Source organism: Denticeps clupeoides, chromosome 5, assembly GCF_900700375.1.
Source record: "Denticeps clupeoides chromosome 5, fDenClu1.1, whole genome shotgun sequence".
In the NCBI taxonomy this organism is placed as follows: Eukaryota; Metazoa; Chordata; class Actinopteri; order Clupeiformes; family Denticipitidae; genus Denticeps; species Denticeps clupeoides.
This window is the reverse complement of record NC_041711.1, coordinates 15,787,445-15,815,135: the sequence shown is the minus strand read 5'-3', so window position 1 is coordinate 15,815,135 and position 27,691 is coordinate 15,787,445. Positions and strand designations below refer to the sequence as shown.

At 43.1% G+C, this 27,691-nt stretch overlaps 1 protein-coding gene across 4 annotated transcripts in view; it reads right to left on the bottom strand.

The window, feature by feature from the left end:
* The window catches only part of nhsb (Nance-Horan syndrome b (congenital cataracts and dental anomalies)), a 55,130-nt gene extending 27,784 nt beyond the window's left edge, over positions 1-27,346 (bottom strand). For all 4 annotated transcript variants that reach the window (XM_028981366.1, XM_028981369.1, XM_028981368.1 and 1 more), the window contains exons 1-2: positions 27,241-27,346; positions 26,874-27,171 (exon numbers count right to left, since the gene is read on the bottom strand). In XM_028981366.1, the coding sequence (XP_028837199.1) occupies positions 26,874-27,153 (280 nt within the window). In that variant the 5' untranslated portion in view covers positions 27,154-27,171; positions 27,241-27,346. The remainder of the gene's footprint in view (positions 1-26,873; positions 27,172-27,240) is intronic.
* Between the last annotated feature and the right edge of the window lie 345 nt (positions 27,347-27,691).

Sequence of the window (27,691 nt, the reverse complement as noted above, 5' to 3'; positions counted from 1 at the left end):
TCAGGTGTTTCAGTGCTGCGGTGACCCTGATGTGCGTAAAAATACACTCATGCCTGCTGTGCCTGGCACACACCGGCATCTGTGGTGTCACTAAGGTGCCAGTTCATTCGAAAAAGAAGCCAAAATAAACAAACATAACTAATCCCTGCTGTAAAATATATTATTTCAACATGATTTACTGTGAACAGTACACTCGCACTAATCTCTGTGGAAATGTCTCAAGGATTAAAATCATTAAATGTCGTTGCGCTGATATCTTGTTAAGCGCCTTTTTTCTCTGTGTGAGAGCAGAACTAAACTCCAGCTTCACCCAGCCTCCACGCCCCATAGAAGAAACAGAAAAAAAAAACTCCAAACTCAGCAGCCCTGCACCGGCACTGCCTCTGCCTCAAAGTGCCTAGAGGATAGAAGATAGACTGGAGCCGCCTCGCTCCCCCCACCCCCTCTTCTCTGTAGTACACCCTGGCTGACTGTTGGAATATAGCTAGCCAATCAGGGAGCACGGCGAGATGAACTCAGCGCTGGGCGCTTTCGTGCTAACAACCAGAGCCCTGCCGAATGTAGGTCACGCGCAAGGAAGACATGTTCGCCAACCGGAGCCCAGTGTGCAGAGGATGCTCTCGTTCGGCACACTCCAGCGAAAAAGCCATTAACCACAAATTAATGCACCAAGCAGCATGTGTAGTGTGTAAATGTTAACAAATACATACATACATATATACATATACATACATACTCTTCTGTGTAGGTGTGTGTGTGTGTGTGTGTGTGTATATATATAGTATATATACACACACACACACACACCCACACACACACACACACACATACACAGAAGAGCAAGGAGAGTACAAAGCATGCATGACAATCTACAGAAATAAAAATGGTGCTTCAAGCAGATTTTCAACAGATTTGATTTTAATAAAGCAAACGCTCTTCGAACAGAAAGAAAGGGTGGATAACGGAAAGGAAAACATCTTGATGTGGGACCATATGGTTTTGCTTTTATCACTTTTGATAAAGCCGTGGTTCAAAGGGAAAGTCATATAAACCAGATACCCTCGGATCTGCCCACAGGCTCAACGTCTCCTGGCTTCTTCACAGAGCCTTTGCTGTCTGAACCACCACCTCCTTCTCCATTAAAAAAAAAAAAGAAATCGTCTATTGATGCCAACCAGGGACATTAATTACAAATAAAGCTACATGCACTGCTGTAGATGTCACACGTAAGAAGACTAATACTACAGATTCTATAGAATGAAGCTCTTCTCTGGAGGGAAATCTGTGGCGAATCTCGCGTGTCGAGCCAAGCGGTCCTGTTCCCAATTTTACAGTAAGCCCTGTCTGCTCGCCAAAAGAGGCCTGTATAACAAACCCAGACACATGTGAAGCTGCTACAAACACGCGACACAGTCAAGGTGCTGGAGATACTCATTTTTGAAGCAAAACACAGTCTGGTTTATTCATGGCGGTTTTAAAAAAAAATAATTTAAAAGCTCTGAGAATGGGCGAGTGCGTTAGATCACTGAGTGTCATAATCCGGACCGGCAGGGGTTGACTCCGGATCCGGAGTCCGGACCGGAGATTCATGTTTGTCCTGTGAAATGTTCCCTGATCGTGTTCACCTGGTGTATATTTATATAATTGTATATAACTATCCTGTTCGTGTCTGTTCGCCGTCGGGTCATTGTGCGTGTTGATGTTCCCTTGTCTCGTGTGTTTTGTATTAAACCCCTGTCCTGTGATTGTGCGAATGCGTCCTCCTTCATGCCATGTCCAGCCCACCCGTGACACTGAGCCAATGTGTGTGTCCTGATCCCAGCTCCCGGTGATATTACCCATGGTGCACATGGAGGTCAGAACACACGCAGGATCTGCATGCCACACTGGTCCACGTAAAACGCCCCACCGAGACCCACTCAATCATTTCTACATCCATGGGTCTCCATCAGCCTCACACAGTGACCTACTTACTGGAAACCTCCGGTCAGGACACTCAATGCTTAATAATTCAGCAGCAACTGAAAGCTTTGGCACATTTTAATAAACAAACAGGGAAAATGAAAGAATTTATTGGGACTGAAAGGAAGGCAGAGGAGGAGTGTAACACGCCGATTCCGAGGCCACGGCTGCCCTGGGGGTGCTCGTGCACTCGCCTCAGTGCTGCGTGTCCGTGTTTGGTGCTCCTTCATGCCTACAAACATGGCTTATATAGACCGCTGGGTTGGTCAATGTCAGTTAAAGCGAGATAGAAAAGGAGCGAATGTGTTATTTCGTGAGTATTTACTCTCATAATTACACGTGAGGCCAAACTGGGGCACTGAGACCTGAACGTTCGTCATCTGGGTCCGGCCTTGCTGGCGGTGTTTACCTGTCTATTATCAGCATAAAACTACAGACAGTAACACTGCAGCAGGCTTGCCACACTTGATCACTACATCTTATTATTTTACTGAAAATTTTACCACATAAATCATCCAAAATATTTTTATAGCGCTGTCAAAATGAATCATATTCATTTTAAATATTTACTGTGTTCATTGCAAACTGTGTGATTAATTAGTAACAATTCATTCATAGCCCTAATTATTTATAATATATACACATGTGAGGATTGCCTAAGAAACACACGTGGTCATGATTTTTAATCAGTGCCGTAAGATGGGAAATCCCAGGTCCATGGCATTTTGTGCTTTTGTCTTTCGTGAGGGTCCCCCGCCTGTATCTATGTCAAGCTGTGACATCCCCCAAACAAGTGGTGTCAAAAGCCAGCAAATGGCTTGAGGTGTCATGACGAGAAAGACAAGGCAGTGACATCAAAGGACAAATCCCGATTGGACGGCGGGAACTGTTTGGGAGTCAAATGTATAAAAGAGTTTTCTCTTGTGGACTTCACTTCCTCCGCCATGGGGAGTTGGGGTCCCCCCCCCAGTTTCTGAGTCTTGCTTTCTCTCCCTGTTTCTCAAGGGTCAAGCTACTGCTCTGCAGCTTGGCACCTGACTTTTCAACTCGACTTCCTCTATCCATTTGTCCTTTCTTTTATTTGGGGTTTTCTGTAACATTGGTACCTTTTTACATACAATATTTACATGTAACAGCAATAATAATCTACTGGTGTTAATAAATTAGAATCTGTCCATTCTTGTAACCTTTATTGTGCCACGCCTCTTTCATGCCAGCTAACGTCAGATGATTGTGTACAGTGTGTTCAGTGCTAGTGCAGTCTTTTTATTTTACAGTGCTGTACAGGTGATGTTCTAAAATTGTCACATTTTATTTAACACTGGCTTTGTTTTCCAGTCATTTTATGAAATTGTGTGGAATTGCTGCACACAAAAAAATGCACAAAACACAAATATAAATCGCAAAACGTCATTAACACAGTCCTTATAATCCACACCAAAATAAGTGTGTGCTTCTGTTCTTCTGCTCTGAAATCCAGCATGCTTAATGTGATCAGCCTCACACTCAGGTGGTCAGATTTGTCCGTCTGTTTGCTGACAAACAAACTGGATTTTATCGTGAATAAATGTCCTCCTTCTTTAATGAAACGCCTCTGAGGGTATTAACATTCTATCCTTTTTTAAATGAGCCTAAATGGGAAGCGTTCTCTGTGCATCCGTACTGGCCTGACTTGCACACCGTGAGTTATTCCCAGACAGAGAGAGAGAGAGCGAGAAATGAGTGAAAGATAGGGATGGAGAGAATGAGAGGGTGGTGGAGAGAAAGTGCATGCTATACAGCCTAATGGAAGGAGAGGGTGATGCTGTTGTCGTATCGATGTGACAGTGGGGTTGACTGGAATCTCCGCCTCTCTCTTTTATCCTGCTCTCGATTCCTTGGCCGTCCGTCCCTCTTTCCACATCCCTGGGTCTGTTCTTTTCACCCAGTCGCTGCGCTAAAGTGGCTGTGCGCCACAGCGACGCGGTCTACAGCAGCCTGTGTTCACGTTATCGCCTCACAACCAATCAACCATTAATGGTGCCCTAGTATGAAAAGTTTTTAACATTAAAACGAGTTCCCCTATCCTGTCTGCGGTCCTGCAGTGGCTAGAAATGGCGATAGGCTTCGGCCATTCTGCTTCGCTGTTCAGGGAGCGGCAGCTCTGATGGTCGGAAGCGGAATTTGTCCCCTTATGTTGTCATAAGGGGAAAGGTTACTTCCTGTTTGTCGTGTGTAATGTTCCCTAATCGTGTTCACCTGTGTCTTTTCTGTTCGCCGTCGGGTCCTTGTTGTGTTACACGTTCACCCGTTACCAGATGTCTCCCCTGTCCTGTTCCGCACAAATAAACCCTGGTACCGTGACATCATGCGAATGCGTCCTTCTTCCACGTCATCTCTTCTCATCGTCTCCGTTCACCGGCCTCGTCATGCCACCATGGTTGTGACATCCAGAGAATTTCCCACAACCTCCCCTAAAACATTATCTCCACCGACTGTCATGGCTTCTAAACGTGTGAAGCATTGCAGTTACTCGGTGATTTGATGTAAAAATGAGCACAAATGTTTTTTTTAGTTCCATCACGCAAGATTCTGAAGAACCAGCGAGTTCATTAAACTTTTTCTAGAAAAATGCTGACACAACTTCCTGTCTACGGCAAACATTGTTGTTGGTGAATGGTGTTGATGACGTCATTTCTGCGAATGCCGCTCTCCTCCTTGTCCCGCCTCTCTCCTCCTCATTAGCATTTAAAGCTACAGACACCGAAACAGTGTGTCCTGGTGAAATCTCATTCTGGGACTGGATCAAAGTGGCACCACGGCTGAATTTCAGAAAGAGACTTCTGATACAGTATTAGGAGACCATTAAGACCTATATAAAAGCAAAAAAAAAATTATGCCAGGGGACCTTTAATCCAATTCACAAAAGGCTGAAGACATTGCAGTGAATATTCTTTACATTCCATTTGGTTAGAAATAACTTTTACTGCATTCCAAAAGGAGAGGTAAAAACTAAGTGTGACTGCAAGAATCATGCACTGTTGCATTTTTTTTTTTATTGTAATTACCTTATCTATCTCTTGCCATTATTGTGCTGCCCTGATTCCCATGGTCGCCCAAAAAATTTCCCATGATTACTAGCTATGTGAGGAGGTAAGAGTGCAGCCCCAGCGGTGCTGTTTCCATTAAGACAGGGCTTGTGTTGCAGGTAAATTGAGACGGGGATTTCTCTACAGGTGATACAATAGCCCATACATTACTGAGCTCACAGCACTACCCTGGCAGGGCGGGAACCTAGAACTACCTTCAAACTCGGCACTGCAACCTGGTCTTTATCAGACACAGGTTCATTCATAAACCAGCGGTATTTAGTAGTATGTCACTCTCATGAACAAACATCGAAATGTTTTTAAATTGTGGTCAGTTATACATACTTGAGACTTGCATGATATTTATATATACAGTGGGGAAAAGCATTTGATACACTGCTTCATCATGGGTAAAAAATCTGCATCTGGAGCACCTTCACGTGTCTGGGTTTGTTATACTGGCCTCTTTTGGCGAGCAGACAGGGCTTACTGTAAATGGCCTTTATGCGCCGTACGAGTTGGGGGCACCCTCAATAATATCCAGAATAAATATCCATCGAAATCACATTGTGTGGTTTTTAAATGTTGTTCAGCATTTTATTGCATGAAATATTTGCATTACAGAAGTAATTAAATTGATTAGTTGTCACCTGTGACGCAGCAACACAGTTGTTATCTTCTTGTGTCAGTCTACAGTATTGTCCCTGGTACGTGATCAAATACTTAATTCATGCAAATCCTACACTCTGATTTTCTTGAGAATCTTTCTCTCACTGTTGAGTTTCTGTTGATCAAATATTTATTTCCCCCACTGTAAATTCCAACTTTATTATGTACTTTTAATATTGAGGACAGTAAACCACGATGGGCATCTGGTGTTATTTTAACATGATGAACAAAATGGTTCATCATGTATATGTTGGTGGCTCTGAGACTGTGCTGCACTGAAGCCATGAAGCCAAGGTGATCTCCATTAGGCAACACTTGCCCACACTGTTTACTACACGGCTCAACTCAGACAAACCAATCATATGAGCCCAGCTTGTGCGTAACCCTCCGCCTTAGTAAAACTTAGCGAGGAGGGAATTCCTGCAGATTACTCTGTAGCAGGTGGTCTTGGGATACAGATCCAAAATCTGGCTGCAATCAAAGCCAACCTCCTGTTAAAGGCTGTTTTAAACAAGGTATCTATTGTTCAGGCTGCACTTAAATGTTTAATAAGCTTCTGTAGATCCCAGGCTTTGGAGAGAAAAGTTTCTTTTGCCTAACTTCATGCATACATTAATGATGCATAAATGCCAGGCTTTGTGGTTTTAAATATTACAATACATCCCTTCAAAACATTTGTCACCACTGGAGCAGTGATGACCTAGGCAGTACGGAAGCAGACCCATAATCAGAAGGTAGCCTGCTCCCCGGGCAGCTGTCATGGCTGCCCACTGCTCACCAGCAGTGGGCAGTTGTGTCACTGTGTGACGTTGTGTCACTGTGTGCTGTGCTGCAGTGTTATACAATGACAATCACTTCACTTTCACATTACTATAATATGGGGTGGTAGTAGCCTAGTGGGTAAGACACTCACCTATGAACCTGAAGACCCAACAATTGTGTCCCTGAGCAAGAAACTTAACCCTAAATTACTCCAGGGGGGACTGTCCCTGTAACTACTGAAGTCTCTCTGGATAAGGGTGTCTGATAAATGGCATAAATGTAAAAGTAACCTATTTGATTTTTGTTTTACTTATAGCATACATTGGCACAAAAGATATTTTGTACATTTGTTAGCTACTGCTTGTCTAAAACCAGTCAATACAAATTTACTGCAACAGCAGTGAATAGAAGATGCATCAAATAACATGTGCGCAAGTATACACTCAATGGCCACTTTATAACAAACAAACTTGTACTGTCCTGTCCAGTTTATAAGCTATATATACCTTACAAATGCCAGGACACACAGCCACACACCATTCCCATCACTGCAATGACACTGTGGCCAAGGAGATGGTTCCCACAAACTGGGCACAAGTTCTGAGCTGTGAGCTTACACATGGAGAACGGCAGTTTGCTTTTTACGTAATGGCTTGATTTCACAAAGCAAACACCCAATCCAGAAGCAACCTGATACAAGAACCACTACTGGATACTGGCAGAGGTCTGCCGTCTGAACCCACCGCAAAAGAGGATGAACTAAAAAGCAAGTGATTGTGAATAAGACACATCTGCTGACATCACATCTACACACCACCAGCTCCTTAAAAACGCAAGAAAACGCAAATCAGATGGCGCCGCGCTAGACATCTCCAGTCTTAGAAGCTGAATGGAGAGCTTTCTAATCACACCAAGTAGCTGGAAGGATTTACCGTTAGTCATAAGCACCCCGGCCACATTAAAAAGTTCTCGAGATTTAAAACTCCAGAAGGGAGTATGAGAGATTCCAATAGCCTTCAGCAATGAACAGATCCTGCTTTAGCGAAGGTTTATTTGATAAGGTTGCAGTAGCAAGTTTAAGTTTTATATTTAGTGACTTTTAAAAGTTGGCACACAGTGAGAAGATAATCTCTCGCTGGTTTCACTGAATGAGTCAGAACTGTATGAAAAGGGTTCTAGATACATATGACAGAAGGGTAGACACCTCCGTAGGGGTTATACCTATGGTCCAGCTAAGAAGAACTGAGTAGGACAGGATCTAGGTCCCCCTCACCCAGTGCTAATGGCCCCATGCTTTAAGGTGAAAAAGCAGGTGGTTTCCGATTCTGTAGTTTGTGTGTCCAGCCAGCTATGACGAATAGGGCTACAGGACCTGTCACTGTGTCCCCACCGGCCCCCTAAAGGACCACCCCCACTTCCCCAAAACCACAGGATAGCCTTGAGTAAACCCCTCGAAACCAAGAACAAGGAAATTAATGGCTGGGTTTCAAATTAGATTTAAATGGAAAATTCACCACATAAAACATATTCAAATATTGCAGAAAACGCACCAACAAAAACACATGAGTATAAGACATTCTACTTTGCTGAAAGTTAAAGAGTTAAACTCAAATCACCTCTCCAGCAATGTACATTTTCATAACCATAATACATTGAAATACATACTCTTTTGCAGAACATGAAAATAAAGAAAACAAGTAGAGGAACCAGTTTAAATTGAATAAAGTCATTCAAAGTACTTCCAGGAAATGTGGAAATGTGGGCACTGCTACAGTGACCTCTTACAAAGATGTGCAAGCGTGTGTATGTGTACAGCAAATGCAGCCATTTGATTTTGCTCATCTCGGGCTGTGTATGCAAGTGTTTTGTTGCAAATCTCAGTTACCCATATGTAGCAGGAATCCTGTCTGAGATGTAGCTGACTGGCAGCGTACGCCAGCAAAAAAAAAAGTGGTTCCACGGTTTGGCCCTAAAAAACAAAATATGGTGGGTGAGTAGGCACCAACACAAATTAAACAGTACCTGGCCAAAAGAAAATTAATTCTTCATTGAAATTTCAAAGAATTTAATTCATTTGCAGAAGCACTTGGTCTCTCATGATGGTTCTTGCCCCACTCATCCAGTTGTCAAACCTCTTCACCCTCCCAGGATCCTTTTTTCCCCCTAAGATGTCAATCGGCAGTCTGGGTGGGTGCATTAGGTTATACCTCAGCTTGTCAAAAGCATTCAGGCACACATATGCACTGTTCCACCTCAACACCACTATCAACCCCTGTTTGTAGAACCTGACTCGCCTCCTATACTGATTTGGGCACTTGCCACGTTTTGAGGACCCTGAACTTCTCTCAGTCCACTTGAATGCCCATGAGCAGATATTATGTGACCTACAAACTTCACCTCAGGCTTCATTAAGCAACACTTGCTTGGTTTCATCTTGAGACCGTGCTGCCTCAACTACATTAAGACCAGCTCTCACAATGGCTGTCAAAGTCTTTAGAGAAACTATGAATGCTATCAAGGTATATGAGCAGTGCCAACAAAGATAATAACTCCCCCAGCACCCCCAGGGGCAGTGGTGGCCTAGTGGTTTATGGAAGCAGCCCCGAATCAGAAGGTTGCCGGTTCGAATCCCGATCCGCCAAGCTGCCACTGAGGTGCCACTGAGCAAAGCACCGTCCCCACACACTGCTCCTGTCATGGCTGCTCACTGCTCACTCAGGGTGATGGGTTAAATGCAGAGGACACATTTCACTGTGTGCACTGTGCTGTGCTGCTGTGTATCACATGTGACAATCACTTAAAAAAAAAAAGCACCATGCCCATTAGCCTTTGAAAAGTAGCTGGAGCAAAGAGTCCAAAGGGGATAGTGACTGCCATCTTTGCCATGTCTTTTCATTCATTGCAATCACCTGATTCAATCTCTTATAATTACAGCTAAATCTTACCCTGCCATCCTTCTTCCTTTCCAGACCTATTTCCAGCCAACAGTCTTCCCCATACACTCCACCTCTGCCTGCAAGCATCCCACTATGGGAATCTCTAGGTCATTCGCTGCAGTGAGTTGCACCCAATTGGCAGAAAATTTGAAATGCTCTTCGAGAAGTGAGACTCACGAATGGTGGTGACCTCGGACCCAGTTTCCCAAGATGCAGTTTATTTTAACACCTCCACAGTCAAGCAGATGCCAGAGGCACCTTTGCGCAAAGCCTCAGGAATACACGCACATGGGTGTTTTGCCAAGTGACTCCTAATCATAGCAGGACCTGGGATCTGCTTTCTACCCTGGGAGAGCCTTTCACTGCTCCACTAAGTGACTGATTTATTCGGGCTACAGGATGTGCTTGGAACTTGGACACTCCATTCCAAGCTGTGCTGTGTTTTTTCAGTTTCAAGGGCCTGACTTGCCTTTACCACTTGTCATTCATTCTGACCATCCTGATCGTTCATATTTCTTCATGCACACACAGATTAGAACACATTCCACAACCTGCAGTAGGGTATAAAAAGCTGCTTGAGTACTTGTGGGTGATTTGTGTCCACATCTTAATGAGGACCTCACAAAGACATCATGTGATCTTTCAGTTTTTCTTTGTTAATGAACCTGCAAAAAATGTCAACAATTCTGTCTATAGGGTTGCTGTGTGTACATTCATTAGAAAAAAATCATTTAAATTATTTTAGCAAATGACTGCAATATAACAAAAATTGAAAAATTTAAGGGGGGGGCTGAATACTTTCTGTGCCCACTGTATTTGCTGGCCCTTTGTCTGAAAAAAAGCTAATTTAACATAGATGAAGACTGAATAAATAAGATTAAATGTTACCTTTACTGATGTTATGATGATAAATATTTGTGATTGCATTTATAATTCCAAACCTCTAAAACCTATGTTTATGTGTGTGTGTGTGTGTGTGTTTGTGTGTGTGTGTGTGTGTGTGTGTGTGTGTGCGTAAGAAGCAATTCACAGATTATCAGGGCCATGGCCTGGTCAAGAAGACAGCCAGTTCCTATCACATGTTGCTAAAGACTGTAAAAATCTGAAAATAACCTGATGTTCACAATTAAAATCTGACATTAAATGAATGAGAAAAAAATGAATTGCGTTAATGTAGCAAATACTTAAAGCAAATGTGACCATTTTAGGACAAATTACCATAAGCATACATAGATTAACTGAACATAATTCACAAAGCTTGATACTGCGGTAATTAACCCTCCGAAAACATTTATGCAAATTTAACACACGGCCATACAACACTTATTGAAGACTTTTCTGAAAATAATGGTCAGCCAAAATGAGCAGGATCATGTCCAGAAATTAACCACAGTCACGTGGAGCTGTTTCTTTTCTGCCAACCAGCATGACAGCGCAATGCAGCAGTGCACGTTTGTTGGTTTAGTGGTCATGGCCACTTGTGTCTGGATATTTGCGGTTATGACTAAGCCCCACTCATCACCCCCCTCTGGGGCCTGTGTGCACATTGCTAGCAGAGCCACGCCGCTGATTGGCCCCAGTGACTTTGAGGGGGGCATCTCGCTGGACGTTGCCCTCCGATTGCTCGGGCTGCACTCATTAGGCACGCTTGCTCCTGCTGTGGCACGGTGGGATTGGGATTTAGCTTGGCGGAAAATCCGCAGATCTGGGTCCCCTCAAAGCCGACAGAGATGCTTGGCCTGTGCCCCTTAACCCCGAACATACCCCCAAACCCCGCCCACCCCCCTTTCCACCTTTGTCATTACTCAACACACTGACAAGAGCCATACAGAAGCCAGGACCAGTTCCACCCACCTCAGCCCCCCCAAAAGCCATGTATTTGGCTCAGACAGCAGTAACAAAAGCACACGCACACAGCCGATGTTCCACAACTCAATGACAATCTGCCACGCACACAATGGAGCAACGTGGAGGGGGGGGGTTATAAATGAAAGAAGAGAGATGCATATTGAACACACATACACCCATTTAAACAGAGCTAAAACAGGCCCTGCCGTGGTAATTATGTGACCCTGCCGCACTGTGACCTCCAAGCTGTTCAACACAGGCACCATGCCACGCTGTCAGGGGTACACGTACCCACACAAACACACATGTGTGGTTCCTGTGCTGACATATGGCACATGCACTTAGCTCTGGTTTTCCTCTCCTGTCGCTTTAATTTCCACCCAGTACAACGTCCCCTTGAGCCCCCTACAACATCTAAAGATTGATATAGGAATTAAGAGGGCTGTAGATTCTGTACATCTGAGAACAATGGCTTGTTCACAACAACCCCCGCATATGAAGAAATGCAGGCAAATGGCAGACCATGGATGATTGTCTTGTGGCATGGACCGATCCCTACTATGCACTAAATCCATAATCTGATCGTAACACTCAACCACCTACTCCTAATCTTGAGATTAACTGTCTTAACTCTGTGATGCCACTGAGCCTCACATGGACCTAATGAGGAAAAAAGGGTTAACCTGGCATCACTTAAAAAAATCAATTGCTCAGAAAGAGCTACTGACTTCTGTTCCCTTGTCCATGCCACATTATGTACTGTACAACCAACTGATTTTTATCAACCCCAGGTTTGAAATAAGGAACTGAAAGAAAAATCATTAATGGCTGGGGTGCTCAGGAAAAGAAAGGAAATTGGGACAGGATAATGCAAGAAAGACAATAATTATTTTCTTTCTTTTTGAAGTGAGGGGTTTCATTGGGACTTTCAACCAGCGGTTATGGCCTGTTTATAGAGAACTGCTGTACTCATTAAAATCCAGGAAGAGTCCTATATGCAGGGCTACAAATATTTAAAAAGTTTAAGTACTCTCTGGAGTCACATAAAAGCAACAGCACTGGCAAAAATCAAAGATAGCATCATTTCACGGTTAGAGATGAAGTGAAAGTCACTGTGACACACAGCAACATTACGAAATGTGTCCTCTGATTTAAACCCATCAACCTTCAGATTACGGGTCTTCTCCCTTACCCACTAGGCCACCACTGCCCTACAAATAACAGATCAGTATGATCAGTGTATCAACAGAGTGCTGCCCACCTCTATCATAAGAATAAAAAACATCTGGAGATGATGATTTTATCACTCCTGGTAAACATCACAGTCATATGAAATGAATTTGCCACCTTTAGATTTCCTCCTTCATTTCCTTTCCTTGCGTAATTGATACAGGTTGTCCTCATAGCCAGGAGCTAAAAATTTGTAGTGTTTTGCACAGCATTTTTTACACAAGTAAAGTCAATGGAAAAATAAGAAACTAAAGTAAAAATCTTATTGAGCTTGCTTTGAGACATTAATATGCATACCGACAATAGCAACATATCATTAGCAAAATTACCAATAAAACACCAGGATTCGTGAAATTATTTTCTAAACAAATGCTAATGCTTTTATCAATGAACTCCTTTATGACAATTCCCTGTGTTGACCAATTTGGTTACTGTAACTTGCAAAAACATGCAACTATACTGCATATACAGTATGTAATATCATGTTTTTGTCAGTAGGCTGCAGTCTAATTTTTTTTACTGTTTTTTTTGTTTATTTTTCTTTATAAAGATTATAGGTTACAAATATCAGTCTTCCCATTGTAGTAATAATTCACTAATGAAGTGTCACGTCGGTGCCGGCTCCGCCCCCTACGACACGCCCCCCATCTCCAGAGATTGGGATAACTGCATGTCATGGGACATGGGACATTGTTCACTTTTCAGACTCAGACAGATCGCCCCCGGGAGAAAGTCCTGGAAGTGTCCGTCCACCCTCACTCGATCCCAGGTCATGACATGGAGTCATGTTATTTTTGTCACACATAATTTAATTGGCCGTCAAATAAGATTCATCCACACCTTATTAGCCTCAAAAACTGCCTGCACAATAAATTGTGCAACGTGAGAAATGGTCTGCATGAGATGGTGCAATATTACATCAGCAAGACAACAGATTTTATGCTGTGTAATAACGCAGTTCTGGGATTTTGATGGCTAGTTGGTGTGCACTCAACATACAGAGGGAATCGGTGTGGCTTGACATCTTGTGGGACTTGTCCCAAATACAGCAATCTGTGGGGGATCAGATGTAAGTGGAGAGAGAGAGGGAGAGAGAGAGTCCCTTGGAAATTACACGTCAGTTAATTGCAGTTGTACACAACTGTAATTATTCAATTCAGCAAAAATAGTTTCCAACTTGATGGGTGTGGATGAAGATATGTCACTGACAGAAACACATCACCCCCATCTACACACCCACCCCACCTCTGTCTAAGCAGAGAGACGAAGGATGACCTCTGATCACATGGCCTCTGATCTCTTGGTGTGTTATGCGTGGTTATGTATGTGTGTGTGGAAGCGCGGTAGGTGTGTGCATATGTGTCATTACTTAGAATTTGTGTGTGTGACTAGTTAATCCATGAGTGCGTGAGTCTGTGTGTGTGCGTGTGTGTGTGTGTGTGTGTGTGCCACAATGTCCAGTGGAGCAGCTGCACTTGGCCGGTGCCCGCGAGCGGATCTCCACGCTGTCAGCACTCAGCATGTCAGTCCTCTCGTCACACAACGCGGCCCATGCCTGCCTCCCTCAGCATCAGCCCTGCCTTCACCTCACATCCAGAGAGCAGGATGAAGGAGATAGAAAGGAAACAGGGATGTGTGCGAGACTATGTGCGCATGAAGGGATCAGTACTGACAGAGCAGGCTAATTATACACCATCTCAGTCCATGCCGCTCTGCTCACCACGGCCACAGGAAATTGCTTTAATTTGGGAGGCGCCTGCATCCCTGCCACGGAATAATAACAGTTAATAACAGCACTGCTGTCAGCTTCTGTTTAATCCCACCCCCCCACCAAAAAAAGAGTACTTTACATGTTTCATGCAGTATTCATGGACACACAATGTGTCTGTGTGTCAGACACGAGAGCATATCATTACACTGCTTTTTAACTCATGTAAATGCAATATTGAATTTTTCAAAAAAGTACACTTCTCCCCATTCAGAAAATGGCGCGGAACAGCACAGCATTTATCTCTTGCGGTCAGAGGTTGAAAGTCAAACAACAATAAGCCCTAATTCTAGTGCACGCACCGGGGTCAGCTCTGTGCAGGATTGACAGTTCAATTAGGTTTGTGCAGGTCTTTGGTGCCCTGTAAGGTGATTATGATGAAAATCTGTCTAGATACGGCAGTTCTTTAAGCATTTCCAATCCTCCAGCACGCTCACGGATTTCCATCTGTTCCATCAAATGTCTTTGCTGCCACCACGCAGCATGCACCATGCTTACCAGAAATACAAAAATCCCACAGATAAACAAAACGGATACAATGGAAGCACCTTGAATGAACACATAAACCAGACAGATGGGTGATTCCATGTACATTTAGTGTCCAAGAGAACGAATAAAATTACTATATGAGGTGGTAGTAGCCTAGTGGGTAAGACACTCGCCTGTGAACCAGAAGACCCGGGTTCAAATCCCACTTACTACCATTGTGTCCCTGAGCAAGACACTTAACCTTAAGTTGCTCCAGGGAGACTGTCCCTGTAAAATACTGATTGTAAGTCGCTCTGGATAAGGGCGTCTGATAAATACTGTAAATGTAAATGTAAATGTAACTATAAAACCAGATACATGCATAATTTGAAAACATCTTGTATCGTCAATACTACCTCAAAACCGACTAAATTAAAGATTTTTTATTTATTTTAATAAGGCGGGGATTTTGCCCTGTTGTTCTTCAGCAGGTTTTCAAAATAGTAATTTCGAATTTGTTGGATCACATTTTATCACATTTGTACTCTTCCAGAGTAACAGGTTTGACATCTAAATAACAGGAGTGACATTAATTAGGTTTCACTGTAGTCACAGAGTTTTAAAAGTTTATTATACAAGTTAGATCATTTCAGCAATCCTCTTGTTAACATAAGTGAGAGTTAACAAGAGCACAAGGCTGGAGATCATTCTGTCATGAGTTAGAATGCTTGAAATCATTGTTCGTCAATCCTCAAGAGGCGGGTGGACAAACCCACAAGTTCTGACAAACTCCAAGCACTGGTTATGAAGGAATGGGTTGCAATCAGTCAGGATTTGGTCCAGAAGTTGATTGACAGCATGACAGGGCGAATTGCAAAAAAAAGGGCCAACACTGCAAAAATTGACTTTTTGCATAAGCTTGATGTGATTGTCAATAAAAGCCTTTGAAACTTATAAAATGCTTGTAATTATACTTCAATACACCACAGAAAAAAAAAATGACAAAAGCAAACTTTGTAAAAACTAGTATTTGTGTCATTCTCAAAACTTTGGCCACGACTGTACATTTTGCTCTATATAAACAGCTTTATTCTTTGTTGTTGTTTTTTTTTTACAGGAACTGAACTGACTTACAAGTCCATTCGTGTCTAATGCTTTTGCTCATCAAGACTCAATGCTCAGCACCCCAAGATAACTCAAGATAACTCAAATGCTGAAAGGTTACACAGCACCGCTCACAATGGCTTGTTTTCCCAACCTAAACATGAAGCTCCTTGAATGGTTCCCAGAATACAACAGGTTGTAGTAAGTAAGCCTCTGGGTGGTAGTAGCCTAGTGGGTAAGACACTCGCCTCTGAAACAGAAGACCACAAATCCCCAGGCTCAAACCCAACTTACCAATGTGTCCCTGAGCAAGAACTACCTTGAGTGTCTCCTGGGGGACTGTCCCTGTAACTACTGATTGTAAGTCGCTCTGGATAGGGGCGTTTGATAAATGATAAATGAAGAATTCCAAGAATTTCTGTGTCATATCCCAAGATAACAATATTAAACTTTGCATACATTACAGCGTTAACGGTTGTTGCTCTCCCCAAATAATTTCTGACCTGATGAAGAGGGATGGTGGACTGGCCCTTTTTTCATAGTCTCTATAATTGGCAAATACTATATTAACACACATTCGGCATAAATGTTTTATTGACAGCTAAATAAAAAATCATCTTGTTTAATTTGAGAAGGCGACAAGACATCTGCAATTTTGATTGGAAGAAAAATTTGACTTTTAACCAAAAAAAATGTCTTCCTAAGTGATGAATGAAATTTGTACTGGATAACTGTCTCACTGCCCCTGTGGTCCAGCCTTAGAGCCGCCACTGCACTGAACAAAATAAAAAGACCCAACATCTTAACAGAAGTTTTTTTTTCTTACTTGAACTACTTCAGCTCAGAACAAAGTGGTGTTACAACACAGATATGGGGAAATAGTTAACACTCCTGAACAAAATTACAAGCATTCAATTTAAAATCATATGCCAAATGCGAGAATATATAATTAAATATCAGTGATTTATCAGATAATGTACGCATATGTTAAAAAAATTCGTGAGATGTGTCCATATAAAATTTATAAAAAAAACATTTTTGGTCACCAAACACCTTTTATTGCCAAGAGTCAGAGGTTGGCATAATGGCTCAGTGAAATGTTCATTCTCTGCCGAGCAGCAGAGGTCCAGTTTTACCTGTGCACGATTACCGCTGTTGTACCATTACCGCTCCGACCCAAACAGGAGCCCATCTGCAGTTGCAAGTTACTGTCGAAAATGTGGTGTTGTTTGAGAGGCAGACGGTTATGTTGGTTTAGTGCTGTGTGAGCACGGGTTAAAATGTCCGCACACACACACAAAAGCTTGTCGCGCTGGAAACGTTTCTGTCATGTTTTTTTTTTTTCTGAGTCAAAGTACCTCCGCCGCAGTGTCACAGGGCCGAGCAGATGTCAGCGTCCCATTTATTATTTACCAGGCCCCTCACCGCTCCGGTGAGTTAGTGGCACTGCAGACAGCGGACGTTTTGAAGGCCAGACGCACTAAAAGATGACAGCTCAGCTGAAAGATACAGAAAGGGCGTGTGAGGTAACAGAATGCAGCTCACGCCTCAACAGCGGCAATACAGAAGAATGTGTCCCCTTCTACCATACTTCCGAATAAAATATCATTCAATGAAAGATATGTTAAAAATATCTGTTCTCATCACGAATGCTGTATGACATAAGCTGCATAAAAAAAATGCAGGAAAAAATGTCCACAAAAGTGTTAAATATGACGTGTGGTTATTATATTTGTGAACAGCCAGTCAGAGAAGCACAGGCTCTAGGGTGATGATGTACAGCGGCGAGGTGCTGGTTATTAATATTTCATTGAATGCCATATTTCTGCTGCAACACAACAACTAAAAGCACTTTAAGCAGAATGGTAAATTAGTGGCTGGTGCATTCTGGGGAAAGGAAGGGGGAGGGGGCGGCTCAGGGTCCTGTTCTCACACGAGACGGAGAGTCAGCCCAGCCAGGGGACTCTGGAGGTGCAGGAGGTGTCTGGTTCTGTTAGGAGAGTTAAAGAGACTCTAAACTACATGAATGAATAATGCTGAGATTTTCTCACAGACAAGACGAGTCTCACATATCTGAAAAGTTTAAACAGGGCTACACCCCAGTGATAGAAAAATATCTTACCAAGATACATATCTGTTCGGATTTTTAGCGTCCCACATGGGAACGCTACCCTAAATCAGTGTTCCGACTATGTATAATAGTTTTACTGTAAACCATCTAAGCTGTAGTTTTCTTCTGCGAACATAATAATAAGCCACTAGGCCGAGTCTCTTAAATATGACCCTGATAAAATTGGATACCCATGATACCCATGATAATGTAAAAACTGTCAAATCATGAAGGTCAAGTCTTCACCCCCACTACATAAAGATTAGATATGGGATATTCTGTATTGTGAATCCTTTATTGCTTGATTCTCATAATTTGATAAATATTTCATATTGCCATCTGGTAACATAGCATTAACACAAAATATATATATTAGATTAAATATATATATTTAGATTAGAGCCATTTTTCACAGATGCACTAGGATATGGTGATGATGATATTTCCCCGTTTAGATGACATTACTGATGTTATACCTGGTTCAACACTGCACAGAAAACTGCTGAGACCACCAACGATTCCCTGAGCTGTGCAAACACCAGCCGCCCCAGACAACCCCCCCAGAGCCCAACAGGAACTGACAGGTCTAGAGGAGGGAAACTCCTCAACATCATGGCACCCAGCTTGTAGTTATGGAGGAGTGTTACGTGTCATCATCAGCATTTTGCCTCCTGTGTTTATCTAATAATCTTGAGAGAATTAAATTGTCATGTGACTGCACAGATGTGTTCACAGGCCAATACCATGACCTGGACTGTTGGTAAGATCATTTGTCCACGAGCTGGATGTTTAGACAGATGAGGCTTTCACACCAATGCAGCTGTGAATGGAGCCTCGGCAGAAAAGGTCAGCAGAATTGAATGCGATCCTTTTGAGAGATTCATGGTCCACATGTACAGTGCAATTAGAAAGTATTCACAGTGCATCCATTTTTACACATTTTGTTATGTTACAGCCTTATTCCAAAATGGATTTAAAAATAAATAAATAAATAAACACACACACACACACACACACACACACACACACATATATATATTATAAATAGCACATGTACATAAGTATTCACAGCCTTCGACATGAAGCACAAAATTGAACTCAGATCCTGTTTCACCTGATCATCCTTGAGATGTTTCTGCAGCTTGATTGGACGTGATTTCAAAAGACACACACTTGTGTATACAAGGCCACACAGTTGACAGTTTATGTCAGAGCACAAACCAAGCAAGAAGTCAAAGGAACTGTCTGTAGGGCCTTAGTCAGGGATGTGACCAAGAACCCAATTTTGGCAGCAAGTTTGCCAAAAGGCACCTGAAGGACTCTCAGACCATGAGAACCAAAATTGTCTGGTCTGATGAGACAAAGATTGAACAATTTGGTGTAAATGGCAGGTGTCACGTTTGGAGGAAAGCAGACACCGCTCATCACCAGGTCAATACCATCCCTACAGTGAAGCATGGTGGTGGAAGCATCAAGCTGCGGGATGTTTTTCAGCTGCAAGAACTGGGAGACTAGTCAGGATGGAGGAAAATAAGTTGCAATGCAGCAATGTACAGAGACATCCTGGGGGAAAACTGGCTCCAGAGTGCTCGATGGTTCACAGTTCAGCTAACAGCTAAAAGCACACAGCTAAAATATCAAAGGAGTGCCTTTAGGACAACTCTGTGAATGTCCTTGAGTGGCCCAGCCAGAGCCTAGACTTCAATCTGATCTCTGGAATGATCTTAAAATGGCTGTGCACCAACTCTTCCCATCCAACCTGATGGAGCTTTAGAGGTGCTGCAAAGAGGAATGGATAAAGCTGGCCAAGGATAGGTGTGCCAATCTGGTGGCATCACATTCAAAAAGACTTGAGGCTGTAATTGCTGCCAAAGGTGCAGCAATTTCACATTGTCATTATGGGGTGTTGTGTGTAGAATTCTGAAGAAAATGCATTTAATTAACTTTGGAATAAGGCTGTAACATAACAAAATGTGGAAAAGCGGTGCGCTGTGAATACTTTCCAGATGCCACTGATGTACATGCTTCCGAGATTCAGCTTAGCAGTTTTCAAAGGCTTATTGAGAGTAAGTAGCTTCAACATGAACCCTACAGTTTTCTACTGTCCTGTTAAATACTGCACTCCCAAGGAGACCAGGACGTGGTGTCACATAGGGCTTTGCACCATCTGACAGCCGCTATAACCAAATAAAGGCAATTTAATAGTAGTCAGGTACAAGGGAACATTTCAGTAAGGATTTAATTTGAAACATTCCCCAGTCCATTACACATAATGGTCAGCCTGAGATGCTCTTAGCAGCAGCAGATGTTTGGCAAATGCATTAATTTAGTGCCATGAAAATGTTTATTCTAACTCCTAAAACACAGAATATCCCTACCCCAATGGGTTTAAACCATTATTCCTTTGACTTTCTGAAAAAAACATTATGTGTTTCCCCAATTCTGGCTGACAGCCTCTCCAGGATTTCTGTTCATCCGTGCCCTCCCTCAACCCTCCCTTTTAGGACACAGTCTCCTCACTCTTCCATCGTGCTGCACATTTTTCATCCAGGCCTTGTGGAGAGCCTTGATGCGTCTCCAGCGAAAATCAAAGTGCATTAAACATTAAAAGTGCTGTCAAAGCCCAGAAGTAGATCAACTATGAGGCAAAAGTAGGGCAGAGAGGCTGGTTAAGAGACAGCAAACCATTGAATTTGTAACACACACACACACACACGTTTAAAAGCTAATGCATATGAATGTGGATGACTTTTATTTTTTTATTTGCTTTAAAATCAGATGGACGTTGTGATGAAATTTAACTCTGACTTTTGTATTACGGACATTTTGGACATCCTGAAAGTTTGATTCTTGCAGTTCTCATTTTATTATGTCATATGATGTCAATTATGAGGCTCCAGTATTTAGCAGATAGACCAACACTGTTAAAACAAAGATTGTCTTTATTATCAGGATATATCACTAGTCACTAGCCTTAGGGGCAGTGGTGGCCTAACGGTTAAGGAAGCGGCCCCGTAATCAGAAGGTTCAAATCCTGAGCCGCCAAGGTACCACTGAGGTGTCACTGAGCAAATCACCGTCCCCACACTAAATGCAGAGGACAAATTTCACTGTGTGCACTGTGTGCTGTGCTGCTGTGTATCACATGTGACAATCACTTCACTTTTTTTTTTTGCGGGAAAATGACAACATATGGTGATGTAGTGATTTATTCGCATATATATAAGCACTCATGTGCCTTTGAACATGAACTACAGTCACTGTGAGACTGTGAGGACGCCGGCCAATCACATCACCCTCTGCTCAGATTACTTCAGTTGGGCCTCCTCAGGCACCAAGGTGGTCTGTGTCTAGGTTGGGGGCGACTTCAGCAGGATTCCTGCAGGGGCCTGGCTGCAGGGCGTGGCATTCGGCTTCCAGGTGTTTATCTTAGTCCATGGTTCCAGCCAAAACACAAACAGATCATTGTCTGCCGAGCTGAGCCGCTCGCTGCTCCCTCCTCTTGTTACAGCCCAGCAGTGATCCAGAGAGCAGTATTTAGATAAAAAAAATCTAAATTCATAATGAAATCTCATAATAAAGTGACCATAAAACAATACTGTTTATCATGGGGATCTTGGAATTTAAGGCACAGTTTGAGGTAAAGAGTCGCTACATAAATACAATATCTAAGACATTTCAAACAGAAAGTAATGTGCATGAGACATTAGGATCTTTACCCAATGCAGAGCGGAGCAACTCCTACATCTATAAGATCAACACAGGACTTTTCAAATGGAATGTGATGTGTTTCGGCTTTTCTGATCTTCTTGGAGACGCATTTGTGTACATACTGCAACATTTTCACGTTTCGGTTGAAATCAGCAGCACAAGTTCTGGCTCAGTTACAACAGAGTTCTGCTGAGAATGGAGTTGTGCAGACTAATGTTGTCAAGAAAATTGATTCTAAGATACTAATTCTGTAGCAATTTCGAAATCAATTGGAACTGGTATCGATAATTAAATTCCAGTTTTGAATCAACCAGTTCTCGAAAATCACTGGCAGACAACAAGAATTTGGGGGCCAAGGTGCCACAGAGGTGCCACTGAACAAAACACCGTCCCCACACACTGCTCCCCGGGTGCCTGTCATGGCTGCCCACTGCTCACCAAGGGTGATGGTTAAAAGCAGAGGACACGTTTCGGTGTGCCACCGTGTGCTGTGCTGCAGTGTTTCACAATGACAATCACTTCACTTTCAATTTTCAACAGGCATTGCAGTGGGCAGCCCCGGCTACCAGGAGGACCCAATGTTTACATGAGAGATGCACCTTAAACATGGTTCTGCTGCACCAAGCTTGCTAGAAAATGTAGAAATCAAGAGTGCTGTCTGGAAGTATTTTGGATATGAAATAGAAGAACAAGGAAACTAAAATATGTGGACGCACCCATTTGCAAGACGTCCATCAAAGTTGACGCTATCAAAGTGAGAAGCAGAACAAATTTAGTAAAGCTGATCATTTCAAATTATACGCGGAGTTGTTGTTCAAATGTAAAAGGAATATTTTAATTGCCCCTGTCAAACAATACGGTTGAAGTAAGTCAACGATAACAATGCTGTGTCTTCACTTCTCTTTCTCTGCATTTTACAATTATGTAATTGCACAACATGCATGTATTTTTCGCCTCTGCGGCATGAAAAACAACATTCAAATACATAATTTTCATTTATTCATCAATTTATTTATCAATTTATAATTTTTTAAAACTTTATGTAGAGTAATAAATATGTGTGTGAACATGGGTGTGAAATGCGGCAGGCTTGGATTGATGTGTACACAGGGTGCGACATGGACAAACGTTCCAGGGCTTATTTGCTTCTGAATATCGTGCACTATATTGTGATTCATATGTGGATTAGTAAACAGCTAGTACTAGTACTAGAGAACACAAGATTGTTCAAAGTACACACTTCCAAAAATTCCACATTTCTTTGAAGATAAATGTGAAAAATATGAGACGGCCTGCAGCATCAGAATACAGGCAAACTGTCATCAGCACTGAATAAGACTAAATGAAACCAGTGTAACCCACTCCTCCAGTCATTCGTGAAATAATTCAGTCCTCTGGACAGAATTTCACTCGTGACATTCATGTGCTAAATATAACACAATAATAATAATAAAAATAATAATAATTCTATAGGCTTTTACCAGGAGAACAGCCAATCAGAGGCTGGCCCTATGTGGAGCAGCCTTGGTTGTGCCGACAGCGAGCAGGATGATGTTCTGTCCATTTTGACTTTACTTCCAGGCCACTGGGGCTCATGTATGTATGACAAACATGCTGGATTGGAATGGATCTATAGAAAAGGCCTCCTACAGTCCTTCTGTGAAGAAGATGAATGCATGTGCAGTACCTGTACATGCCAGTCATGCATATATGTTGGTGTGTGTGTTTTTTTTTTCTATGAGTGTTTATATATGCGCAGCAGAGATGCCGTCTTAACCACACATGACAATGGATCTGACTGCGGATAAATGCACTCCAGCTCTGAGGTCTGATGAAAGGTTAGCTCATGCTGTTACCATGCGGCAGCCTCCAGGCTGGGCCTGTCGTCAGTGTTGCATGACAAATACATGGGGGGGGGGACGCAATCCCTGAATAACAGATTAGCCTAGAAAAGTATTTCAGCAGAGAATCAGCTCAGCCGCAACTCATGGAAATCTCATGTGATGTGCTGCGTCGTGAAAAGTTATTCATTTATGCTGAATGAATAGGTTTTTACACGGAGACGTTGGAATGACATTGAAACATATTCCTCATGCAGGTAATTCAGGTGTGGTGCACGCCCCGTTATTTAAGTGGAGAGAGTTGTCGTGTGCAGTAATTACAAAGAACCATGTAGCAAGAATAGCACTCCCCATACTGGCTATGCAGACATCGTCTCTCTAACAGCAATCTCCGCTTTAAACACCAAAAACTGAATATGTTGTATTACAATGTTTAGTATATTACTGGTTACTTATTAAGTATTTATATTTTTTCACAATATGAAAAATTCATGCCTTTTTCATGCAGGGTTTTCCAATCATAAACTCACTTCCGAGCACAAGGGAATGACATATTGGAATTTGTGGACATACTGGAAACTGTAGCCTGTGCAGCAATGCTCAAAGCAAATGTCCAATAATCAAGGTTGATTGAATAATCACAATCAAAGACACGCATACAGATAAGCTCTCACAGATTTGTGAGCACCTGAGTAAAAAGAACAAAACCCCATGAATCTCTACTTCTTAGTCCATTCTTTGCTCTAGATAATGCAGTGCTGAATTTGAACCCCATGCTTCACCACTGAAGTCTCATGTCTCAGATGTGGCACAAAAATAAAAAATATGGTTGAAATAAAGATGACTCTCTGTAGCAGCGGAAATAAAAGCAAAGTACAATCTCAAAGCAAGATTTCCAGTCCGTTTCGCGCAGTCTGCTGTCATTACTGTACAGTGCCACATTTTATGGTTTTACAACCCTTTGTCTTGTCCACCTTTGTCTTGTCCAGTATGGTTAACTTATCAAGTTTGTAGTGAAGACAACGTCAAAAAAGTACTTTGGAAGAAAAGGAGTTAAATGAAGAATGAAGATTGTGATTTATTTGACAGGTGTCAAGTTCTTAAATCTTATGTTCAATAATAATGCAAATGTTTTTTTTAATGCAATTAAAATGGTGCTTGCAGTCTGGTAATGGACTTAAAATACTGGATTAATATCCTTAATGCATGTATTAACATATTTCACAAATTCCAGATTCTGAAAAGTCTTCAGCATTGTGTCTTATTGACAGGAAAATAATGAGCCGACTTTATTTAAATGTCCACGCACCCCACCCCCAATGATGCACATCATTACTGAAACAGAGCCAAATTCTAATGGATCACATAATGGATCACAACTGTGGGTCTTCACTCTGCCTTTCTTGGCTGCAAAAGCCGAAGTGTTTAGACTCAAAGTCACTTGTCACCAATTGAGTGGGCTCACTTTCGCCATTTCTTTTTGTTGCTCGTTGTTTTAATGAATAATGTGAAGAGAAACGTGTCACAACAATGCGTTCTGGCAGGGTCTCATCACAGGCGGTGACCCCACACCTTCCCCTACCCGCGGGGTCTGTGGCTACCCAGACGGAGACTGGGCTGGATCTTGTCAAAGCTCTGCTGTCAAGATCACAGATGATCATTAAACAATCGGGCCTTTCTTCAGCACTGATCGCCTTTGGGTGTGTCGTCACCGGCTTGACTCTTTGGGGAAGCTACGGCCAAAGTCACAGTGTGTGTGTGTGTGTGTGTGTGTGTGAAAGAGACATAGAGGGAGGACTGGTGGGCTAAATTTCTGTTCATAGTCTGTGTATTTGCCCCCTCAGGCGCTTTTGTCTGGTTTCTGAGAGGGAAGGAACTCATTAGGATGAAGGAGGTGCAGAGGAATAACCAAACAAACCAGAAAGAGCAGCAGATAGACCACTTGATAAAAAGGGAGCAAGAGTTGGGGGTGTGACAGTGAAATGACATCTTTGAACTGCAATCACCCTCAAATTCAAAGCCTGTGAAGGCCCTCTCAACAGTCCGGAGAAACAGAAGGTCATGGAGGTCCAGAGATAGAAGATGAAACATCTTGTCACGGACAGAACACAGGCGAACTGAACACCATGGACACCAAAGACGTCGGCACATATTCCGCCATTCCCTCAAAAAAGCAAATAATGGCTGAGCCAGGGAACACTGTCAATTAGGGGTGTCAGAAAATATCAATATATTGCAATATTTTATGTGGTGATATTGTATCGTTACAGGGATCAATTATCAATATTTTTGTGTATAAATTTCGTCCCCAGAGTAGTCCTGTCGAGTGTTTTGTTTAGTGAGGTCAGCAGAGTTGAGAATCGGCGTGTAACCACGACCTCCACTTCTGTAGATGCCGCTGAACATCTGGGTACATTCAATTAAACATGACAGACCCATCACAGCATCTTCTAATTCAGCTCCGTTTTTACATTTCCAGTGAACTGCAGAATATCGCAATATGAACAGAATCATTATATATAACATGATATAATCGCGTCGTGGGATCCTTACCAACACACACCCCTACTGTCAACAACATCATTGAATGTAAATGGGAAATGTCTCAATAAACCAAGTAAAGAGTGAACCTTGTTCAACTGGTGAGTTTGATGCGCTGGTGGAGGTGCAGTTGTGACTCCTGTTAGCCCCAAACTAGTGGTGGTGGGGCAGTTCAAGGAAGAGATGCTTCACACTCTAATCTTTTTAGCCAAATCTGTCCACTTGTGTCACCGGTCGAACACGGCAGAGTTCCGAGCATGTCAGGCCAGATCAGTACGAACGAAAAAAATAAATGCTGCGCCCTGTCCCCAAATCCACCCATCAGCGTCTGCACCCCGTTCCCAGGATTCGTTCTCGATCTTCTCTTCGCGTGACGGACCAGGAGGCTGCAGCAGCCCGCCGTGCTGCGCCCTGTCTCCGGGCATCGTCACCATCTTCGCCGACCGACGGCCGCGTTCGCACCGACACTTCCGATCATTCCACCGAGACGCGCACGCACACACGTTTATTCAAAGAAATACACACGTAAATACACACGTTGGCCATTTGACAGGTCTGATCGCGCTGCCACCCAGTATTACCGGAGACCCGCATTAGAGCACCGGCGCCCCGGAATAACCTGCGGTCTCTGCCACCGACCTCGCGTGAAATGGTCGATTGTAAATTCGACACGTCTGCGTGGCGTGGCCGTGCGTCTCGCTGCATTGGCCATTCCCGCCCCGATCCATCATCAATGCCACGGCGACGCCGGCCAGGAGGGAGCGTCGGCGGGACCCGCAGCGGCCAGCACGCCCCTCCAGATGACACGCTCTTTAAATTCGGTACCTCCGAGGCGGGCAGGTGGGCTTTACTTACGCACAGCCTCCAGCTTGGGGTCCAGCGCGCCGGCGGTCTGCTGCATCTTCCCGATTTTATTCTGCAGGATCCAGACCCGCTGGTTCGTGGAGATGATCTCGTTCTCCAGCTCCTGAAATAAGGAGCAGGCGTGCTTGGCCAGGTCGGAGAGCTGCCGCAAGGTCCGGGAAAGAGCCACATTGTTGATGGAGCACAGATCCTCAAAAAGGAAATCCTCATCATTTGGAATCGGATGCCTGCACAGCAGCTGAGGCTCCACGATCCGTTTGGCAAAAGGCATTTTGAAAAAAAAATCCCCCTAAAAAGAAAAAGAAAAAGCAAATCCAAAAGGAATAAAAAAAAAACAGTCGTTCGGGTTCTTCAGTACCCTTTCAATCCCAAATTCCCGAATTCTCCTTGGAAGCCTCCATGGTTTCTCTGCGGTGGCAGAATTCACACACGCTGGGCGTCCCTACAGAGATCTTCCCTTCTCCTCTTATCATCAGATGTCTTTCCGTGGATTTTCCCCCAGCGCTTAAAGTTGAGGTGGAACGGGGTCTTTTTTAAGGGGCGGCGCGAAAGCGCGGAGCGGAGCAGCTCCTGCCGGATCCGGAGCCCCGTCTCCGCGCGCATGCGTCGGGGTCGACGGCGTGACGTCACTGAGCGAAGCGGACGAACGCAGGCCAGAGAGCTGAGCTGACCATTATTAGAGACGCCTATAAAGTAGACATAAGGTAACCCAGATGTAGGATTTCCTTTCTTCCCATTACGACAACAAAACTAGAAACTGAAAAGAAAATTTCATGTACCTTATTAAACAATAATAAACAAACACAAGA